General features: G+C 39.0%; 1 protein-coding gene across 8 annotated transcripts in view; it reads left to right on the forward strand.

Moving 5' to 3' along the window:
• Positions 1–1,093: 1,093 nt before the first annotated feature.
• TFPI (tissue factor pathway inhibitor) overlaps positions 1,094–23,376 on the forward strand; it is a 28,832-nt gene continuing 6,549 nt past the window's right edge. Inside the window, exons 1-7 of one of the 8 annotated variants that reach the window (XM_062506743.1) lie at positions 1,113–1,172; positions 5,733–5,858; positions 8,683–8,802; positions 16,243–16,443; positions 16,592–16,648; positions 19,186–19,224; positions 22,324–22,500. In XM_062506743.1, the coding sequence (XP_062362727.1) occupies positions 5,828–5,858; positions 8,683–8,802; positions 16,243–16,443; positions 16,592–16,648; positions 19,186–19,224; positions 22,324–22,500 (625 nt within the window). In that variant the 5' untranslated portion in view covers positions 1,113–1,172; positions 5,733–5,827. Of the gene's footprint in view, positions 1,173–4,481; positions 4,604–4,941; positions 5,025–5,732; positions 5,859–8,682; positions 8,803–16,242; positions 16,444–16,591; positions 16,649–19,185; positions 19,225–22,323; positions 22,501–23,376 lie in introns of those variants that run through there. The other 7 variants (XM_062506737.1, XM_062506738.1, XM_062506739.1 and 4 more) reach the window with 7 other exon arrangements.

Genomic DNA, 23,376 nt, shown 5'->3' on the forward strand with positions numbered 1-23,376 from the left:
CACTGCACTGACTGAACTGCAGTGACAGAACTGCAGTGACAGAACTGTACTGACCAAACTGCAGTGACAGAACTGCAGTGACAGAACTGCAGTAACAGAACTGCACTGACCAAACTGCAGTGACAGAACTGCACTGACCAAACTGCCCTGACAGAACTGCAGTGGCAGAACTGTACTGACCAAACTGCAGTGACAGAACTGCAGTGACAGAACTGCAGTGACAGAACTGCACTGACCAAACTGCAGTGACAGAACTGCACTCACAGAACTGCACTGACTCAACTGCAGTGACAGAACTGCACTGACAGAACTGCACTGACCAAACTGCAGTGACAGAACTGCACTCACAGAACTGCACTCACAGAACTGCACTGACTCAACTGCAGTGACAGAACTGCAGTGACAGAACTGCACTGACCGAACTATAGTGACAGAACTGCAAGGACAGAACTGTAGTGACAGACCTGAACTGACTGAATTGCAGTAACAGAACTGCAAGGACAGAACTGTAGTGACAGACCTGAACTGACTGAATTGCAGTAACAGAACTGCACTGACAGAACTGCAGTAACAGAACTGCAGTAACAGAACTGCGCTGACAGAACTGCACTGACCAAACTGCAGTGACAGAACTGCACTGACAGAACTGCACTGACCAAACTGCAGTGACAGAACTGCACTGACAGAACTGCACTGACAGACCTGAACTGACAGACCTGCACTGACTGAACTGCAGTGACTGAACTGCAGTGACTGAACTGCAGTGACAGAACTGCACTGACAGACCTGAACTGACAGACCTACACTGACCGAACTGCAGTGACTGAACTGCAGTGACTGAACTGCAGTGACAGAACTGCAGTGACAGAACTGCACTCACAGAACTGCACTCACAGAACTGCCCTGACCAGCCTGCACTGACAGAACTGCACTGACAGACCTGAACTGACAGACCTGCACTGACTGAACTGCAGTGACTGAACTGCAGTAACTGAACTTCACTCACAGAACTGCCCTGACTGAACTGCCCTGACCAGCGTGCACTGACAGAACTGCAGCCCTGCCTTGGGGCTTCACACCACACCCCTTCCACGGGAATTAGTAGGGGAGGATCGCATCCAGCTCTGATTCAGGAATTCCCTCTTTCTTCGAGAGCTGTTGCTAGGAGTTTGGTGAGTACTTTGCAGCAGTCTTTCGGTACTAACTGAGTAATTCTTTTTCCTTTAGCTGCCCAAAGCAGTATCAGCTGGTGGCTTTTCTTTAGAGGCAACACTCAGATGTTTAGATTCAAAGTCCAGCAAAGAGTGCTGCAAAAAGGGAGACTTCTTTTCCTCTGCAAATTTGAAACAGCACAACAATGAATATATTTGTATGATTAATACAACTAATATTTAACTGCCATAATCTCAGTCCGAGGTATTTTAAGCTCCAAGACAGTTTTTGGAAAGGAAGCTGTCCTAAAGCTGAATAAGTTAATTCTGTTCAATAGCTCGAGTTTGAAGAAAAGCTTTTGCTTTTTGAAGCAATTTCTCAACTGCAGTAGATCCAAGAGAGGCTTGATTCCAGCAGACTGGTCTGCCAGGCTGTTTCAAATTCAATTCAAGTTGAGGCAAATAACATCTGAAGCAATTCATATTTTGAGAAGTACAGGAAGATTTTAGGAGAATCAAATAAGCAAATTTCACTCACAGTATATTTGAAATTTGCAAGAAACCCTTAACGAGGGTAGTGAATGATGCGTCCATTTGTATCAGTGTAACAAACACACACTACACCCCCAAAAAGCAGAATATTTTGTAATATTTTGCCTAGAATAATTGATGTAAACTTCAGCTTTAGAAACTGTGTAAAAAAAAAATAAAGCAGTGATACTAGCCTGCATTTTAAAATATTGCTAGAATTGTCCAATATGTTTTAAAAATGGCAATTTAAATGAGGAGAAGATCCACAACAACAGAAAATTAGGAGTAGGAAGAAAAATAGCAATTTGGATTGGGGGGGGGGGGGGGGGGTGTGAAATAGTGTGTGGATGGTCAGTCTGACTCAGTGCTCCAGGAATTAACCATGAAAGTTTCATGGGAAGCATGTAAAGATATAAACCTTCCTTCCTGAGTGCCTTAGGGGCAGAGGCAGGGACAGGAAGCGCAGCTGTCAGTGCAGATAGGGACAGCAAGGGCGTGCTGCAGGAATTGCCAGGCACCTACTTGGGCAAAGCTGACAGCCTTCGCCCTTTGGAACCTTCTGCCCACTCTTTAATTTCACTAGCAGACATTTATTACTGTCTGTGAGGGCAGCTAGTATCTGTATCCACAGTACATTTCTCTGGATTGTTGTTTAAGCTGGATTTGAGAATTCTAGTCGAGTTTACTTTGTGTAGTGTACACAGAACAATGCTGAGGAGGTAAAGGTGATTAAAACACATCCTGCTCTGGCCTTTTCTCCTGTCAAATAATGCCCCATGTGAAATGGTTCATTAAAAAGCAGCCATGTAGCCAATTGCTTGATTAATCCATTTAGTTGAAAATCTTATTATTTTTATGCCAGATAGTCACCAAGTGCCCTTTAAATTGCCTTTCAATAATCTGTATGTTTGTCCCCACATTGTACATTGCATAGTTTGTGATTTTGAGTTTTAAAGCATTTCAAGTCTCTAGTGTAGCTACATGATGTTTAAGGTGCATTTAGGTTTTTAGTGCAGTGCTCGCATTTACTAATATTGCTCATGAAAATTTAATTGTTATTCATCTAGTAATATTCTAAATGCAGAGTTAGAGCTTTATGTTTCTGACTCAGGACAGAAAAAAATTTAATGGCATTGAGTTTATCTTTCCCTAAACTCATCAGAGAGTAATTTTGAAAACCCAATGGTAAAAATTTTACTCTTTGGTGTCTATTTTAGATCAGAAGGGAAGTGAGGGACAGCATCCAAATAGGAGGCAGATTTTCTGGGAAGAGGAAATGGTAAGAAATTGGTGGAAAAGTGATCTTGGAAACAAAGCAAGGCTGTAAAAGAAGGAGCATCGTAGCAGACTCTCAGAACACGTCCAGGTCCACAGTTAGAGAAGGAGAATTACTCAGCTCCAGTTCTACCTGCAAAGACTGTTTGTTTCTCAAATAACCCTTCCAAGTGCATATAAAGAAGCAGACCCTGGTACCCAGGTGTTCTCCAGCACAGGGGCACTGGTATCCTTTATGCTCTTCTGCTTCTGGGCATTTTGGATTACTTCTAGGGCACAGAATACAGACTTTCCCCACTGATATATCAGTGGGCTTAAGATTGTTTCTGGGGAAAAAAATCTCCTCTGGAAAAAAAAGACTATTACACAGTCTCTTACATTTTGGAAGGTTGCTTTAGGATCTATATTTACTTCAAAAAGGTAATTCTGGCAGTGGCTTGCATTGTAAAATAAGGTGGTATCTGCTTTAAGTGTTTTTTTTCTCTCATGATTTCATTGGTGTGCATTCAGTTCATCCTGAGAATGTCTGCCAGAAGAAGTCAGAGCATGTGTATAGGAAGAAGAAAAGAAAATTTTAAATTTAAAAGGAGAACTTAGTAGTATTGAGGTTTGCATGACTGTCACATCTCAATTTTGGAGCAAAGTGTTTAAAATCTGTCAGATTCCAGTAGTTACTAGTGTTTATTTGGGCTGTGTTCTGAACAGTCATGTTTTCTCTTTAGAGAGTCAGGAGAGGCTGGTGGAGTCTTCCTGTTTGAAGTTGCTCTTCACAGTGAAACCAGGGAAAACTGCCCTTAAAAACAGGGACAAATTGCCCACTTCTGTATGTTTCTCTTATGAAACCATTTAACTTTACGATGGGGACAGAGTGCCCCTGGGGACAGAATGAAGCAAAACCATATGGAGAATTGTATAATTCCTTTCCACTCTTAGTTACTTCACAGCAAAATGGGCTTATTTTAATCCTTTTAATTTTCTCTCACAACTCTTTGTTCAGTTTCTGAATAACTTCCTGTGCTGTTAATACAGCTGTTTAGTTCCCATCTTTAGTACTGCTGCCATCTGCCCTGATGAGTGTCTCTCATAACTGAGTGTAGCTTTGAAGTTAACCAGGTAATTAGATTTACAGTTAGTGAGAAATTAAAACTAGGCTTTTGACCAGCAGGGTATAAGTTGGACTTAAGTCCAACTTTCTTTCAGAAAATTTAGCCTTCCTTCTGAAAAGAAAGCATGCCAGGACAACTAGTTTTAATGTGACTACATTGAAAAGAGTAGTTGCAGCAAGTAAGTTAGAAATACAGATTTTATGCAAAGTAAATACTAGGTTGGTACTGTCTTTATGAACTTCAATAAAAGTCTCTCAAAGTGTGTTGGCATTTGCTCTGTGTCCACTGGAGATGGCACTGCCATCAGAACAAGGAGCATGATTTATAGAGTGGTGGGAGATGAAGGGAATGCAACCCTTCTTTTCTATGACATTGTTATTTTATGTTGGTTTAAAGTGGCTGTAGGGTGATAATCTGAGGCAGTCTGAATCCTGGGTGATTCCCACTGAAGGCAGTTCCAGCATTTCTAACCTGTGTGATGGTCAAACATCCACTGCAGGGAAAGTGTCTCTGGTGTCTCCAGCTGGGAGGATAGACCAGGTGAGCTAACCTTGTCTGACAGAGCAAGGAAATTTGTATTTGAACCTGTGTGTGTGTGTGTGAAAATGTGATTGATGTGATGATGAGGTTACAAAAGGTGAATGGGAACGATCAAAACCAGTCACAGGAGACATCTCTGTGGCACTATTTTCCTCCTGGGCCTGCCTGTGGTATTTTCAGTGTCTGACAGCTTCACAATTGAATAGTCATGCTTCCACAGCATGTGTAAATGGGAAATTACACACCACTAGCTCATATATATATATATAATATAGTACTGAAATTACTCTCCCCACTAGAAAAGCAGGCTGTGCTAAGATAACTGACATTTCAAGACACTTCTGTTTATCAAAAAGCACAGCTGAGACTTGAACACTTGGACTGGATTTTCCAGCCCAAACTGCTAGGAAAAAAAAATCAGGTCAGATGCTTTATAGTGCTTAGATGTAACTAATATTGCTGTTTTGTTTTGTTTTGTTTTGTTTTGCTAGTGGGTTTTGTGCTCTGGAGTGGTTTTTATTAGGCTACTGAAAGCATTCTCTTAGTCAAGTAAAATTCTTGTTGTCTGTTATAAAATGACTCATTGTAAGGTGGAGAGTTTGGGAGTGGTAGAATGCCTGTTCCTAAGGAATTATCTGTATGAAATATGCATTAATGACACGATGATGTAGAGTATTAATGATATTAGAGTGTTAGATACTAGAGTATTAATGCTGGACTGGCTGTACTAAGCTAGAATCCTCCTGGAGGAATTTACTCTCAGAAGTTTTCAGAATGTGCCTGAAATAATCAGACAATTAAACATGATTTATTTAAAATGGAAACTTTTCCTATTTTTGTCAGGACAGAGTTTTTCACCTGTGTGTGTATTTGACATTTTACTGAGTCAAACATCACAGATGAAGTATTTTGAATTTTGCACTCCATACAAATACAGCAACAACAAAATAATAAAAATACTTTAAAAAAATTATGCCAATATCATAAGAGGCTTACAGCTTTCAAGTTGTGTTACTGGGCAGCTGAACATCCAGTCAGAAGACCTGGACTTTATTTCTAGAGGGTTTGGGTTTTAATTGAAAATCCAATGCCAAGTACGCTTTGATCTGGGATTTCATTCTTCTTTTAGGAATAATAAGAAATAATTAAACTACAGAAGAATTTAAGCATTTTCTTACCAAAACCTTCACCCCACTCATCCCACCTCCACCCAGAGCTGACCCAATGTTGTGGGACTGTGTGACCTCCTGGGAAGGTGAGCAGGAAGATAAAGGAGATTGTTTGGTCAGGAGTCTTTGCAGCAAGGCAGATAATGCAGCACAGCCTGCACTGTTCCTGTTGGGAACTGGCCCAAGCATGGAGATGCTCAGCTTTTGACACACTTTTGACCCTTCCTTTTGAGGGAAATATAGGAGTTGAGTGGAAGAATAGAAATATTCTGGTACGGGTTTTGTTCTTTGTAAAAATGCAGTAATTTGTCTTCATAATCACGCAGTGACAATTCTGTATGGTAGCTCATTATACACAAAATTCTATTTCCAAATGAAAAAGAAATACAAACTTATTAAGGATTTGCATTTCTGCCTGATTGCCTCTCTTCTGCTTGGGGGAAAGCTTTTCAGAATATGGGATAACTGACTGAAAACTGATTACGAAATTTTGCAGTCCAAATCTATACTCTGCAGATTCCTGGAAGAAGGAACCAAAGCCTCAGTTTAAGTGATAGAAAACCAAATTCAAATAGAATTTTGCTGAGCTAGCGAGAGTTTTGATGGCATATTTGGAAAAACTCAAGCATGGAAAATGAAGGGTCATGTTTGTTGAGGACAAACATGGCACTAGTCCATGGGTTACTGAGGTTGTGGATAATTAGCAAGTTCCTTTATGAAGAGCCACAATTGTGCTAATGATTACTTCTAAGGAAAACAATGTGCTAGAAATTTGCTCTTTCCCATGTAATTTCAAGAACTATAGCTGTATTTTGTAATTTTTTTTATTTCAGTGGCCTCATTGGAGCCAGGTAGTTGGAAAGTTATTTTATCTAAGTATCAAATCTGATTTCTGCTTTAAGTGAGCCTAGATAATGTCAAACTATCATCAACTTTGTTTATATTGTAATGCTAAATATTGGTGCAGTTCTTTGACTTTTTTTACTTAATATTTCTCCCCATACCATTTCTATTAGTTGTGGTTTTATTTTAATTTTAATTGATGTCAAACTCTCAAATCACAAAGGTCAGTCTTAGACAACCTCAGGTTCCTTGTACAGAGTTACTTTCTATTTTAAAGCATGACTGGACTTTCTGTCACAGTGAATTGAAAGATTTGTTGTAACTTTTTTTTTTTTTTGTCGTTTTTACACTTTGGATGAAAATGCATAATTCCTCCAAGATCAGGTACTACAAAACTTTGCATATAAAGGAATGCAAAACTGGAGTTCCAGTTAGAATTATGATAAACGATGCTACTTCTATTTCTTTGAATAATACCTGAAAATGAGCAACTCCAGCTCTTGCTCATTTTTTCCATTTACAGAATATTTCAAAGCTTGTGCATTGGTTTCTAATCCGAGAGAGGTTATTCCATCTCTGCAGGAAAACAATAATTTCTGAATTTGCTCGCAAAATTAAAAGAGTAGTCTTTGAGGAAGATTTTAACATCATGATTAAAAGCACAAAATGAGATCTGTGTTAACTTGCAGAACATTTTGCCAAACTGTATGTGGATAAAGCCTCCTATTTGTTTCCATAGAAGTTAAGCTTAATAATTGAGTTTAGAAGGAATCAAAGACATACAATTTTTTGTTTATTTTGTCAGGAACACATCATGATATAGAACCTATCATGGCCATATTGTCTGGCTAAAATAGAAATTCCTTTAAAGCCCAAACTTTTTGTTCCAAAGGCAAATGGAAGAAGTCTGTGTCTTATGTACTGAAGCCTTCTACAGGGTATTGTCAAATTTTAAAATTACCTAAAAAGTTAGTGCTGCTCATGATTTCACCAAGAGTTGTTTTTAAGTATTCATTTCCTTTCTATGGTGTGCTGCAAGCTGGGAAAACACTGAGGATGCAAGAGGGAAAAATTGTTAAGATTTCTAGAGAGAAATGAGAACTGTGGCTCTGATTTGGTGAACACATTCTGCCACTAAAGACCAAAGAGTGTCTGAAGGCTAAGAACTTCCTAGCCCTTAGATTTTTAGGCTTTATTTACTTAATATTAATTAGCATAGCAAAAGAAAGATTTCATATTGTCCTTTAAGAGAAGAGGGTAGGGAACTAAGGATATGAACAGGAAATTGATCTGTTGGTAAAAAAGAAGATGTTGAGCCTATTCTCTAATTGAAATCCAGAGATCCTTAAGGAACTTTTAGTTAGTTGTAAAATATGTATTTTCAAAAAAGTTAAAGCAGAGGTTTTCCAGAGTTAATTTCATGTGTGCATGCGTAGCCTCATCTTTGGCAACCTTAACATGCCAGCTGCCATGGAATAATAATAGCTCTGTACTTAAGTGAGATTCTCAGTATTAAAGAGATCTACAAGACACAAAATCCTGCTTAAAGCGCTGAAGCCCACATCGCAAAAAATTCACAGATTCTTCTGAAATGCAACTTACTCAGGGGTCTGGGAACATGGGGATTATAGTTGAATATTGATTTAATATTCATTAAAAATGTTGTGGCAACGAATCTAGGTTCTGCAGGTGGAATAAAACTTGGAATGATTTGACTGGGCAAGCAGCACTACACTGTGTAGTTGATGCCAGGGCATTGGAAGTACCGAGCGTTTCGTGTGGTGACGCGTTCTGGGAGGTGATTTTGAAACAAATGAAAGCAATAGCAGTGCCTCTAACCTGTACTGGAGATGGGATAGGAGACCTGCAATCTGCTGAGCACAACTGCAATCCTTGGCTTGTTTTCCATTGTGCTAACAACAGGATTACACTGAGAGAGCTCACGTTATCTCCACAGCGCTCGGGCTGTGTCTGCCCACAGGGCCATGCCCTGCCCCACTAATGACTTTTGCAGAATTCTCAAGGAACCTGACTGAGGCTGTCAATTGTCATTTTTGTGTTACACAGGGAGGATGAAGGGAAGAAAGAAGGGACTTTCCTTGCCTTCACCCTTTATGTTGCTGTTCTTCTGTATCACGGGGCGCGCAAATGCCGAGCTGGATGACAGCAAAGAAGAGCACGTTGTGGGTAAGAGATGCTAGAAAACATCTAAAACTCAACCAACAAATCCAATCACTCAAACAACAAAGCCCACTATGCACTGCAGATGTAATTCTGTATTGAGAACTTGGTGGGAAACTTCTGAAGTTGGGACTAAGCTAAAAATGGTCTCTAACTACAAGAGAGATGCTTAGAATTAGCTATTAAGATTTAGCAAAATTGCCTTGTACTGAGTCTTCTGTTTCCCAAGCTTTTTGGAACATCTAATCCTAATCAAACACTGAGTTAGATATCAAGATAATTCCTTTAAAGCTCTGCTTTAGGAGCATGGAAAAGTTCAATGTTCAGTCAAGGAAACACAGAACTGATTAACTCAGGCTTTATTTCCTCACACAGAAAAAGCAGAAATATGATGAATACCATTGTAGATTGCTGTTGCTCTGTTCCATGCACAGATCTCTTGAGTCACAGTTAATTTGTAAAGTTGGATTTAAAGATGGTACAATTACTGTCCTGGTGGTTTTCCTGGGCCTTAACAAAGGTCTTTGTATTGCCCCAAGTGATTTGATGTCCCTGGATAAGGACTTGGACTCAATCCTTGTTAATCTCTTACAATTCAGGATATTCTACAGTTCTGTGACTAAAAACTCACCAGTTGAAAATTTTTGTTAGAAAAACAGTGTGACTCTTAGAACTGGGGTTGTTCTCGATTTTTCACTATGGTAAGAGCAGTGTTTACTTCACTGAAATTAAGATGGATCAGAATTCTAGACTGGCTATCATTGTGAAGGGTATTTCAATTTCTTCCCAAACAATTCTGAGAAAGATGAGGGAAAAAATACACTGTTGGAGCCACACTAAAAATTCCTTTTTCCTTTGAGGAAATGACTTGAAACTCTGATAAATTCCCTAAGCTGCAGAGGACTATGAAGTGGGTGCTTTTGTTTGACAAGTCTGATTTTCAAGTGCAAGTGAAAGTGCAGCTAAGGGGAATCTTTCTGTTATGCTTTCTCTTATTTCCATCCAGATTATTTCTCTCTATCAGACTTTTGCAGCAGGTTCTTTGAGACAGAAATAGTAATTGTGCACAGTGCTGGCTATACTAAGATAGCACCATGTCACAATTAGTCACTACAGTTTAAGGTATGCCCTGTTCCAGGTTAAGCATATCCTTAGAATGACTGTGTAGTAAAAGACTGATTCATGCAGGATAAAATCTTTTCTTTTGAACTCTGAAGTACAAAAATGCCCTTTTTGTTTGAGGGCAAAGTCACATTTATCTTTGCCCCACAACTCTTAGTGCTGTAAAAATTCTTAACCAAACTTACAGGTCGTGAAGGCCAAATCAGCTTGCACACTTTGTCACCATAACAAGAAATCTGATGGCTTAATTTTTCCCTCTACTTACTTTGTTTATAAAAGAAAATAAGTAAATAATCTCAAGGAAATTAAATGGTCATTTTACTGGGAATTATTTTTTCATTGGTTATTTTGCAAACTGTTACTTAGGATAATGTGACCACTAACTGATTTAGTATGAGAAACAATTCTGAACTTCTGGTCTTTAATTCTGAAGTAAAAAGCCATCAAATGTGAGGCTTAGATATTAAACTAGGATCCTGTTTCTGTGACTACTGAAGTCTCAGTTGCAGTGTTTACAATAAAAAAGTTTTTGCTGTACTCTGTTTTCACAAAATATTTAGATTGTTGTTAATTAAAATTGCATTTGTGGTTTCTCAAGATTTAACTTCTGGACCCAGAGACTTTAAATGTTGAAATTCTGTGGGCTGCAATATCATTGATAACATTTATTGTTGAAGTTAGATGATTATAAAGTAATGACATATTTTACCACAGCATTCCATAAATTTCAGGTATTAAAGGATGAAATTGGTAGTGTGCATCCACTATTTTTAATTTCATACTTTTGGATCACATTGAGTACAAGTGCTTTGTGAATTTAAGAGGTAAGTTTTTTGTCTATTTTAATTACAGTAATAATCAAGATTGCAGGGTCAAGTCCAATGGAGTAAAAAAGGATTTTTAATTTGTTCTCTTCCAGCAAAATCTGTCATTTTTTTCATCAATAGATAAGTATAATAACAAAAATGAAAGGTATAAAAATAACCAGGTTATGTATTGTTCATTAATCTCTTATGTGGTAGGCAGAACTTTAGCTGATGTTCCAAAGCCTGAAGAAAATGACTCACAAATGGAATATGCTTTTTATTCACATGTGAAAGCTTGCCAAGAATAGATGTGCCTGCCTAAAGAAAGTGTAGGAAACACAGGGTAGGAAGAGGACTGAACAGTGTGTGGGTGGGAAGCTGTCAAATTGACAGAGATGGAGAGAAAAGAAACAGCTATTCATTAGAGACAAGGTGCTTAGTATTGATACCACTTATCAAAGTGACACATTGCCAAGGAAGGCTGGAAAGATGACAGCTTATCTTTACAATTAAGGATGACCATGGAAATTCATATAATGTTAAGAATGTATAACCTAAGCAAACTAAAGCAAAGCATTTTTACCTAAAAATTCAGAAATATTCATGATCTTCACTCTCCCAGTTTATATTGTTGTGCTCTGAAAAGCAACTCCTCCATAAGGCTTACATTTCATATTTATTATGCTGCTGGTGTAGTACAGAAATCAGTTCATTTTTTAATTAAAAGGAGGTCTTTTTATGGAGCAGCCCTGCAGATTATCCAGATATGCAGATTGTCTTTTTGTTATGCCTACATCCAGGGGAAAGGTAGTGTTATCACTTGTACTAATGTAAGAGGATTAGAGACATTATTCACCATTTCAGCTTTTTTAATATTACCCTGCCTTCTAGTGAAGTGATAACAGTGCCTTGCCTGGATCAGCCGGAGCCCGTGTGCTCAGGGCTGGCTGCAGCTGACTGGAGCTCTCTGTGAAATGAGGAGTGGTGTTCTTGTGTTAAACAGTCCTCTTGAGCTGCCAGGAGAGTGACAGTGAACCTGAGCTGGATAGGAGCAGTCTTGTCCCCTAGCTTGTTTGACAGCTGCAAAAAGCAGGAAGGCTGAAGGACTGGAGGAAGAAAGTAGTGACAAAATATACCTGCAATGAGCTCGTTGTCATTGTGAGCCATTGCATGGGCATCACTTTGCTCTTAGCACAGACTGTGGAGTGCAGTGACTGTAGAACAGAGCAGTGGGTGTTTAGTGCTCATGTAGCTGATGTAAGGGAGCCATTACATTAAAAAGTGGGGGAGAGGGAAGAAAAAGGGCAGAGGAGATTTTGCTAGGTTTATTTTCAGTTTCACTATAGGAGCGTCGAGGGGCTGGACGGTCGGGATGGACGGAGACAAGAGATCTCTGAAGCCACGTCTTGGAACTTGTGGTTTATTGCAAAGGGCCTGGGTGAAAGGGCCCTGCTTGGAGCTGCCAGCCACAGCTCAGAGCAGGCACCAGAGAGCAGGAGAGCAAGAAAGTAAGAGGTAAGAGCAATAGTAAAGGGAAGGGCAAGAGAGTAAGAGAGTAAAAAGTAAGAGGTAAGAGTTAAGAGCAAAGTTCCTGTTACAATACAATAAATCTTCTGTGCTGAATATTCTAATTTTCACTAACTAATCTAATACAAGATACAAATGCTATAGCATTTACATGCAGCCTATAAGAATTGTTACATTACCATAACGTGTTACATATTAAAGCCTAAAAACTCCTCTTTGCACCCTTTTGCCAAGCTAGAACCTTCTACCAAGCTCTGACCCTTGGAGCTGTCTGCAAGCAGAGGGAATTGTTCAGTCAAGAGGGGATTACTCTCAGCTGCCCATACTGTTGTTTTCCAGTTGTTCAGTAACTGAGATTTGGTAGCTCAAAGATGGCTTTCATTTCAATCTCACTTACAGTTTCCATATTCTCAAAATCTTTTGCCAGGCAATCACATTTATAAGGTTTTCCTGTTTCATCTTTCCCAACATTTTACTATGGGAAGTAATAATTTGTGTGACAGTGAACATCAGGTGTAATCACTAATTCATTTCTAACAAAGTTGCCTTGGTCTAGGCTAGTACAGTCCTACAGTTATACAGGAACTCCTAATGTTTTTTTTTGGACCAGATGTCTAAACTGGATGAGTAACAAATATCTGACAGAGCCAGATATAAAGTGGGGGTTTAAAATAAAAATTTTTAAACTAAAAATGCAATGTGCTATACTTAAGGAGAATTGATGCAATCATAAATAGGAGATGGAAAATTAATGTTGAAGAACCTGTATAACAAGGTTCTATTTGCTGGAAAGTAAATGGAAGTTTACAGAGCATTACAAAAGTAATTCAGTGTTGTTTTAAAAACAAAGACAATGATTTTGTGTTGGATTAAGGAGAAAGCCAAAGGATAATTATTCCACTCTATTTGCCACTAGTAATGCCTCAGGTAGGGAATTATATTCAACTCTGCAGCACATTTTACCAGGAATACACACCAGTAGGAAACTTCCAAATAAGAGTAATGAGAGGATTAGAAAGCAAGGCCAATAAAAAGATGGGAAGAAAGGAGTTTATTTATTACAGAGATAATTAAAAGGAAACAAAAGTCTTCCAATAAGAAGAAAGTAGCCGGAAGATGTTTAGGCTACTGAAGTGGTGCAGTGAGTGCAGGGTGCTTGCATCACCAAGGCTTCAAGCAGCCATGGTAGCAGCTGAGCTTGGAGAGCCCAAAATCAAGGCTGAAAGTGCAGGAATCAACTTTCTCTCCTGCAGCAGCCTTGAACTGCAAGACACGAATGGTGGATTGGAAAATCAAAACTGATTTACCATGTGTGTATATATGGTTTTAAATTATTTTGTCTATGTATGAAAGAAGTTAAAATTATTAAATATATAATAAAGGATATTCAGGCAGTATATTACCAAAAAAGGGCTGTCTTACAAGAAGAATAGTGAAATCCTAGAACTGACTGCTTCAGATTACTTGGAATTTTACTTCACTTGGATGAGAAACTCCATTAACATTCCTTCAAGTGTTATCTTCCTCTGTTTCTGTTGATGCATTTTCACTGACCTTCCGGGCACACATCTTCGCTAAATGTCACATCCTGTGCTTTTCACACAGCACCTAAAATGTAATAACACTTTGTCCCAGTGTTCAAGAGCAGAGCATGAGGCCTTACACTAAGAATTAGTTTTGTCAAGGTATATTCCACAAATGAAATGAGTACAGGCAGATATGTCTCTATGCAGATCTACTGGGCAAACACTCCTGCTTGCCTTCTCATCTGCTGCTCTAATCTGAGAAGGAAAGCTAATTTTATATCATCTGTGGGAGCTAAGTGCTCCCAGGTGTAAAATAATGGGGAAGAACTCTGTCACTGTTTCCAGACAGAAGAGTGATTCAGTTCCGATGAATCCCTTTGAGACCAATTTCTTCAGAGTCACTTGGTTACTGTTTGGAGTTGGAGGGTTTGGCCCCTAGGGCTTTGACAGGGTACAGATTTTACTAAAACTATGGCAACTTTCTAGCATTCCTGGGAACCTGAGTGGTTGCCAAGAAGTGTGACACAGTTAGTCATTATGTTTGCTGCAGATGTCAGGACATCTGACAGTGGTTAACAGCATCCCTGTGACTGCAGGGGAAAGGCCTTAGGAGGTAACCAAAACAATGATTCTGTTCTGTGCGTCTGATGGGAAGTGGGCTGGGAGTGGAGAGCAGAAAGTTCCCAGGATGAACTCTGCTAAGCCATTTGTTCATCCTCTTTGTGTAGTTTTGCAACTATGCTTGCATACTATTTTTGTTTGGATAGCCCACAACACTGGGGTGGTGCAATGCAGCAAGAAAACGAGCTGACATAACTCTGTGTCTGAAATCTCAGCAGTTAAGAAACCTGGGAAGTTTTCACAACCTCCTGTAGACTGGACTGGGTCACTGGCAGAGGTCACAGAGGGGATCTCATTTTTCGGGTGCCAAGAAAATGACGTGTTTCTAAAGCAGCTGCCAGCCCTCACCCTGACCACGTTTGAGTTGGACTGGTTTCTGTGGAGCTCTGAGTGTTTGATTTCAGCATTTCAGGAGTGAGTTCATAACTTACTGAAAACTTTGATGTTTTCAAAGCATTTTTTCCCTGGTACTGAGCGGGGGAAATCCAAAGTTTCATTTTTCAATGCAGGATCCTCTCAACTTTTTAAGTTGGGCTATTTAAAGTCACTTCCAAAGGATTCCCAAGCCTTTTGGAGAGCTTTAGGACCTTTGAAGTCCAACTTGCCTTTTATTGTGACTTGTAAATATTAAATCTTTGTGGACTCGGGAAGACCCAGCTAATGAGACTGGAAAGAAGAAAAATTCTGAAATCTTGTTTGGCAAGCTGAACTTCATAGCAAGTTTACCAAATCTAGCATCTCTTAAAATTATTAATTTTATTTCTTCAATATTTTCTATTGTACAGTCTTCAATAATAGTTTTAAATCTATATAGCCAACTTCAGAATCTGAAAATATATTTTCACCAATAAGGCTTAAGTCACCAACTATTCTGGGGACTGAATATTTAAATAGAATTTTGAAATCAGTCCTTTTTATATGTATTTTAATACCAAATGGTACACTTTTGGAAGATCTGATTGTGTGCTGCAATTGTTCTGTTGGCAGTAATTGTGTAATAGAGGCTGTTAGTTTTTCAAGTTTTTCACTTAAATGCTATTCTTTAAAAGATTTTAGTGGTGAAACTTGTTTCTTCTCTGTAGGTTTAATAGTTATAAATGGAATAAAGCTAGTAAACTTTCATGGACCTCCGTACTTACGAGGATTTATCTCAGTTCTTTGAATTTAATGCTCTCTGAAAGGACAGGGATGTCCTCTGGCAGGACAGGGATGTTCTGTAACAGGACAGGGATGTTCTGTAACAGGACAGGGATGTCCTCTGACAGGACAGGGATGTTCTGTAACAGGACAGGGATGTTCTGTAACAGGACAGGGATGTCCTCTGACAGGACAGGGATGTTCTGTAACAGGACAGGGATGCCCTCTGGCAGGACAGGGATGCCCTCTGCAGGGCTCTGGCCATCCCACACTGTTCCCGGGCAGATCCTTTAGGAGCCGAGTTCACTGGGAGCCGTGCATGGAGGAGAGCTCAAGGAAACCTCTGTGCCCTGGTGGTCATCGTGTCTTTTGGAGCTACCAAGACTTTGTCGGTGTTTTTGTTATTCAGCATCACACCCCAGTTCGTGTGACTAAGCCGCACTCCATAACTGTTTGGAGGTTTGTGATGAGGAGTTGAGGTTTATACTATGAGCTGTTTCAGTGGAAAATTGAAACCACACATTTGATCAAATGGAATTTGTGTTCCAATGCAGATGATGTTTTTCTTTTTACATCTGTTTAGTGCGTTCAGAGCTTTGCAGACAGATGTGCAGTGCCTCTCTAGCAGAACACACAAGAAATCTCATCTGGGAGTTACACCATGCAGCAAACTGACTCAGTTATTCTACTTCTCCTCTGTGCTACAGGTGCTGCTTGGCCACCACTGAAGCTTGTGCACTCATTCTGTGCCATGAAAGCAGATGATGGCCCGTGCAAAGCCATCCACATCCGCTATTTCTTCAATATTAAAAGCCGCAAGTGTGAAATATTTGAATATGGTGGATGCCATGGCAATGAGAACAACTTCCTAACGCTGGAGGAATGCCAGGAGAAGTGTGTGGCAACAGGCCAGTACCTGTTTTCTTACCCTCTTACCAATTCTTCATTTGCATCTGTTATTTCTCCTTCACAAACCACTCGAATTTGGGAAGTAGAAGCCCTCTTCAGTTCCTCTTAATACAGAAATGTGATTCCTCTAATTATATTCCCAAGTAGGTTGTAGTCGTCTGAATTATTTTACGTGGTGCAAGCAGACAGTCAGGATTTGGAAAGGTAAGTAGGTTTTGTAGTGTATTTGATCTTCTAGACCAAATCCTGTACTGGCATTTATTTGCCATAACTTTATAGTATAAAACTGAAAGTACCGAAAATGAAAACTGACTTAGTGTCTACATCTTGGTACTCAGCCCGTGACCACTTTTCAGTGTATGAATAACAGTGACCGAAGACTCTCCAAGAGCTGGATCTGCTTGGAGGAAGAGGAGAAACAAAGGTTCATGATCCCTGTATTCTCTGAATGGATAACAGCAGATCAAATGGTTTGGTGTTATGTACTGTGTGCTGCAGACCAACAGGCATAAAGCAAAGTGAACTCTAATTAATCCCTTTTGCTAACATAATTCAGCAATACCCTGTATAATTCTGTGAATTCTTGTTAAATCTAACTCGGTCTGTGCAGTCTTGTAGTATACAGTTGTATTCATCTTACTCTCATTTCCAGTATTTATTACTGTAGGAGGTCACTATTTAGTGACTGTAGAAATGAGTCTGAAGAGACAGTATGAGTGACACAAAAGTTCTTTAAATATAGAAAAATCTGAAATAGTAAATTACCACTTTGAAGAATGTGAAGGCCAATATTGATAAAAATAAGCTCAAGGGCAGCTATCTAATATATGTAGAAATTCAGAAGAAATAATGTGATTAGTCAAAGCGTTTAATTTTCAATATTCAGCACAAATACAAGAATAAATGAGCTAGCATGAGTGAATTACCAGATCAGGATAACCTGTTAGTAGTTTGGAATCAAAAAGCCACCAGACAGAACTGATTGATGTCAGTCCCACACAGTTCAGAGAGCCCAGCTGCAGGCTGGCCACTCTAAGGCTCTCCAAGACAAGGTTCAGACTCAAGATGACTAGTTCTGAATCAAGCTTCCTAGAAATCAGCTGTATTTTTTTGTTTCTTGAGCCCAAGACTCAACTTGATGGAATGGAAAAGTACTTTCTAAGAGGAGCTTTCCTGCAGAGGCTCCATTGTTTACTGGATACGAGTATAATCACAAATGTCATCACTAGCACAAAGACCTTCATTTTTGAGGCAGTGAATATAAATTTTAGGCTACTTAACCTTGCTGCTATGGGAAAATACGTGCTGATAAATGGTTCTGCTCACGATGGCGATTCTAATGTCTATTATTTAGAGTGGATCTACAAAGAAATGCTTTGATTACAAAAAAAGAAATCAACTCACATGTGGATTTGGCTTTTCAACTGAAACCAGAAGCAAAAACACTGTTGACATGGTAGTGAGATTAAAAGATTCTAGGCCCATATAAACTCACAATAAAACTTTCCTTTTCTCTGCCAGAAGAGTAGGGATCACATGCCAAAATATGATTGCTGATTTTGCCCTGAAGGGGACAGCTGAGGGAGGTTAGTGAAACAGCCCGACGTGCGTGTCCATCATTTAGGTCATGGGTTTAAATGCTGAGGGCCAAGCCTCCTGCTAATAGGAAAAACTGGAAATCTGTTCAAAGAAATGCTATGTCACTCTGGAGTGCATGCCATGTCTTTAATATTCTTTTAAAGGGTAACAGCTGCATTATCCCAGAGGTGGAAGGAAAAATGTGTCATGACAGAATTTCTACCCAATAGATCAGCTTTGAAAATATCATTAGGTTTCCAGAGAAAACTAGGGTAGAGTTATGATAAAAAAGGGCAGCAAAGCACAAAACAAGAACTATGAAGCAATGCAAATAAGGGGACTAAGGCAGAGTCCAGAAACTGCTGGCCACCTTTCTCTCAGCTGTCAAAATAGTCAGCCTTTCTCAGACATTGGATGATCTGCTCTGCCCTTGGACTCCTGTGCAGTTTTACGATTAGACAGTCTCCTACAAGGAGAAGAAGGTTTGTTTTCAGTCTCTAAAAAGGAATTTGGGGTTGAATTAAGATACCCAGTTTCTCGAGCTGATCCAATAAACCCAGGTTCCTACACTAAAAATGGCAATAACAACTTCTTCAGTGCAGGTTGTGCACGGAGAGAACCACGCAGACAAAGCTTTCATCTACACCCCTGGGACACCTGGAGGTACTTGGCCAAAGGAAACTGCACAAGGAAAGCTTCACTCGGGCCCTGCATGGCAGAGCAGAAGGAGTTGGATAGGACGAGGGAAGTCTTAGTGATTCCTTCAGTCAGCTCCAAAGCTGGGCAGTGTTAGCAGCTACAGCAGTGGGGTGGTTAGTCTGCTAATTATGCCTCTTTTGAGGAGTAAGATTGCATGATACAGGACCCTGGGTCCAGTAGCAAGAGGACCAATTTCCCTGTTCAATTCAATATTGGCATAATTTGATTTCATTACGTTCTACATTGTCAAGTTTCCAATACAGCAGGTCTTCCTATACAAAGGAAATGATACCTCAGTTCTCCACGGTGAGCTTTTGTGCTGCTTCCCAAACAAAGAGGAGAAGGAAGAGATGCTGTATTCTTGCTTCTCAGTGCTCACTGTCACTGCTAAACACACTGGTATCACAGGTGAGACTTAACATGTGTGCTTTTGCTAAATATTTTTATTTTTATTTATCTTGCAGAATTGCCTCAGAAGATGGCGTTAGCAAAAATTAAGAAAGGTAATTATGTTTACACCATGATCCAAGATTCTTCTGCCACAATAAGGGATTTATTATCTTCTTTTGTTAGCTAAGAACAATACATAATTTATCTTGTAACAAAAACAGCAATGTCAGATTAAAGTGAGTTCTTAGTCTGAATCTTCTCCTATCTTCATCAAAGGATTTGAGGACAGTTGTGGTCACTGAAGGTGGTAGCTGCAATCTCCATAAAATAAATACATCGTGATTCTTTTCTCTTTCTTCAGTAGAAAGAGGGACTTGGCAGAGATTCGAGCATGGTATAATTAGCCACAACAGGAAACTCTGATTGTGCATTTTGAGAACAAGCTAAATGCTTTGTACTAATGCCTGTTTGCTTTTAGAAAAAACGGAAAAAATTGCTCTGAAGCAGAACTTTGTAAGCACTGTCTGTGGAGGAGCTACCAGAGGTTAGGGCAGATGCCCTAACTGCAAATCAAACAAGGGAGCAGGTTTCCCATTCCTGAAGGGACAGACTTTTAACAGAACTTCAGAAATTCCTGATAGCCCAGACTTGCAAAATAGCCAGTGCTAAAGTATTGGGAGTCCCTTACTGAAACACTGCTGAGAAAACTGCTCTGCCTAACGAGGATATTTCAGTTTGACGCTCGGAGTAGAACTTGTGAAGACTTACTCTACCCTTCCCCTTGGCACACTGGAGACTCACCTGGATGGGGCCCACCTGGGCAGCCAGAGCTCCACAAACACACACCTGAGGAGGCTTTTTTACAAGTCAGCTCCTCTTTTTCTGCTCACTCTCCTCCCTCCTTCCACTCAGGACTTCCTGAATGGGAATGCATTTAGCAGCTTGCAGAAATGCAAATATTTGTACATACATTTTGCAATAAACTATAATCAAATCACCTATCTTTACATAACGGTATTTGAAATATTTTCCTATGAGATTCTGGTTTTCTTTTCCTGTTTTCTGTTTTCTTTTCTATTCTCAATACATTAAAAAAAGAAAATGTGTTTATACTGTGGAAGCTACTAAGGTTGATTTTCCACAGATGCTGAAGATTTTGGCACTGCTTCCTTTAAGGGCTGACCCTAGTTCCCTGCTTTTAATAACAAACCAGAACACGTCCTGTAAAATTCAGCTCATGGCTATCATCAGCATTATTGCACATGTGCTGTTATTTCCACCAATGTAGTCTTGAATATTGAGTCCTTGGGGAAAGATGTGGCATTTAGAAGTACAGTACTGGTTTGTATGGTTAGGGTTATATTGCCTTCATGAACTCTCTCTTCAAAAGTGGCCATAAAAGTTAGCTGCGAGCTTAACTAATTTGGACTTCATTTTCAAGAACCTGAAAGAACCATTTTAATATAAGAATATTCTAAATTAAGGACATCAGTTTTTAAGAGTCAGTCATAATCCTGTAGCTTACTTTGCACACTTTTATCTGCCTTCCTCTTTCAGTTAATATCTGTGTAATATTCTCTTCGTGTTATTTAATGGTATTGTGTGATGTTTGATGTGAGAATTTTTTCTGTAGCTCCTGTTGTCTGTGAGCAGCTGGCAGCTGGAACAGATACTCCTGGTGGAGCCTTGCTGCTCCCTGTCAGCTGAAAGCACGTATGCCTTGCACATATTTCTCAATATTATTGCTCTGCATGAGCTTATCTTTCTAAACATGTGCACATCAATAGGTGCTGCCTTTGCATAGTAAGAGAAAATAAACTCTTGAGCTGTGGATTACACTTGCTGGCAGAGAATGAAATTTGTAATGGAGAATCAAAATTGAACTATTCAGGAATGCTAAAAACAGTTGATTTGGTTTCTTTATTCAGGAATACTTTAGTGATTTGATTTTTCATGTGATCTCTGAAAATTATTTTTTGCTGTTCATTAAGAATTATAAAAATTGAAGTGTAGTATATTGCAAATTAATTCTTAGAAAAACATTAGTTATGAGCTATTATAATACTTTATATAAATTCAACACATGCATCAACTGCCTTTAATAATAATCTTGTTCTAGCAATGAATTTGAATATATACCTACCTAAAATAGGTGTAATAGGATTATCTTCTTTGCAAGTTGATAAACTATTTCTAAAATGTTAGGAAATTCAAAGTAACTGTTCTATATCCTTTTTTTTTTTTTAATGACATCCCACTGCACACCATTTTAGTCTCATTATTTTGTGAATTTTCACAACTAAGCAAGGCCTTTATATGTTACACCTGATAAGATTTTCTTATATGATGGTTAAATAGACTTTTCTCGGCAAGTCAGCTCAGACAAGAATCATATTTCAAAATATGTATAAGCAAGAATCTGAGAACTCCTCTACATATATTTCATTATTGTTATCATTATTTTAAGCATACTATTTGAAGAAAAATCTGGATATGGTGACAAGTTGACTTTTGGGGATTATCATATGGCTATGTGTTTTTCTTTCCTGCCAGAGGATGTGACATCATGCTGTGATATTCAGTCAAATTATGCAATATATTCATTTGTTAACTTTTCCTTGGTTGATGTTGTAGTTACTGATTGCAGACTCAGAACTGGGACTGAAATATTGGAAATAGCTGCTCTGTCTCCTGTTTTCAGTGTCCTTTTATAAGGATAAACTGCTTTAGACAAACGGCACTAGTAGATTTTTTTTCTGTTTTATTTTGAAACTCCTTCCTTTTTTTTCTTCTATTTGAGCATTGCTTTGTGTATAATTCACATTAACATTGACTGAAAAATAATGAGGATGTGTACTTAGGTACAAGTGATCCAGCTGAGGTTCAGGTCTTTTTTATAAATCGGAATAAAAAGTAATTTTCAACTTAGAGTGTCAGTGTTTTGGAACGTTAAAGCACACATTGTTTGACATTTTTCAAAATGTAATTGAGTGGCTACTTGAGCAGAGCAATAAATACCCCTATAATGTTCCATTGTAATATTGCAGCGTTAAACATAAAACAAAAGCAGCACAATAAAGCAGCAGTTATTTTATAATTGGCCTTTAGCCCAAAGTCACAGGTTTATTTTGCAAACTTCCTCCACTTCTGTTGCTGTCTTGGGATGCATTTAAGTTTTTTCTTCGCTGTTGATCATTCAGTATTGTTTCTAGGAAAGCCTGACTTCTGCTTGCACGCCCAAGAGCCAGGGGTCTGCAGAGGATATTTCACCAGGTACTTCTACAACAAAGAGACAAAATTGTGTGAAGCTTTCAAGTACGGTGGGTGTCTAGGAAACCAGAACAACTTCAGGAGTTTGGAGGAGTGCCAGGCTACCTGCCAAGATAACTGTAAGCTGATGGCTTTAATCACTCTTTGTTTTACTCTTGTATAAAGAATGGTGTGTTTTGAAGGTATTTTGCATGGGGAAAAAAAAGGCAATTTAGGGTGCCCTGAGGCAGTAGTAATTTATATATAGAATGTACAATAATGATGTATATTTTTAAATAAAAATATACATCAAAATATATAGTATATACAGTAAAATGTAAAGTATGAGGTAAACACTTGGTGGGTACAAATTAAGGAATGTTACAGAACTCCTATGTGTTTACTCATGACAACTAACCCAAAATCTGCCATTTTTTTGGCTTTATAGTACCATAAAACACTAGTGTATGCTTTTAACTCACAGGTCTGCAGATACTCATTTCAAACCGAGTCTTGTAATGACAAGAGATGCCCATGTAGGAATTTTTAACTCACCGAGTATCCCACCAAAGCTTCATGGAACACCTGTGTGTCCTTGGGAGTGATTTGGCTGTGCACCTTAGGCTACAAAAGCCATTCAGACTGACCACAGACCAGTCATTTGCATCCTTGTCCTGCTTCTTCCAACAAATTGTTCTACATCAGGATACAGAACTCCTCTCCCTTCACCAAATGCTTCATTTTATTCAGAAGGCAAATATATTTTCCCATCGAGAGCCTCCAGACCTTTTTATCTTGCTTGTCTCTAGCTGGCCTTTTTCCAGCACTGTTTCAGAAGCTGTCATTTTGGTAAGGGGAACTCGAACTTATTCACACTTCAAGTAGAAAAGACCCCCTATGCTTCTTTTTAAAGATTTTTTTTTTTTTTAACTATAAATATAGAGTCATGTGCATTTCCCCTACTTTTGCTGAAGCATTTTTTCCTGGGCTGTGATTCCACTTTTACCTTCTGGACT

This window comes from Cinclus cinclus, chromosome 21 (assembly GCF_963662255.1).
Source record: "Cinclus cinclus chromosome 21, bCinCin1.1, whole genome shotgun sequence".
Classification (NCBI taxonomy): domain Eukaryota; kingdom Metazoa; phylum Chordata; class Aves; order Passeriformes; family Cinclidae; genus Cinclus; species Cinclus cinclus.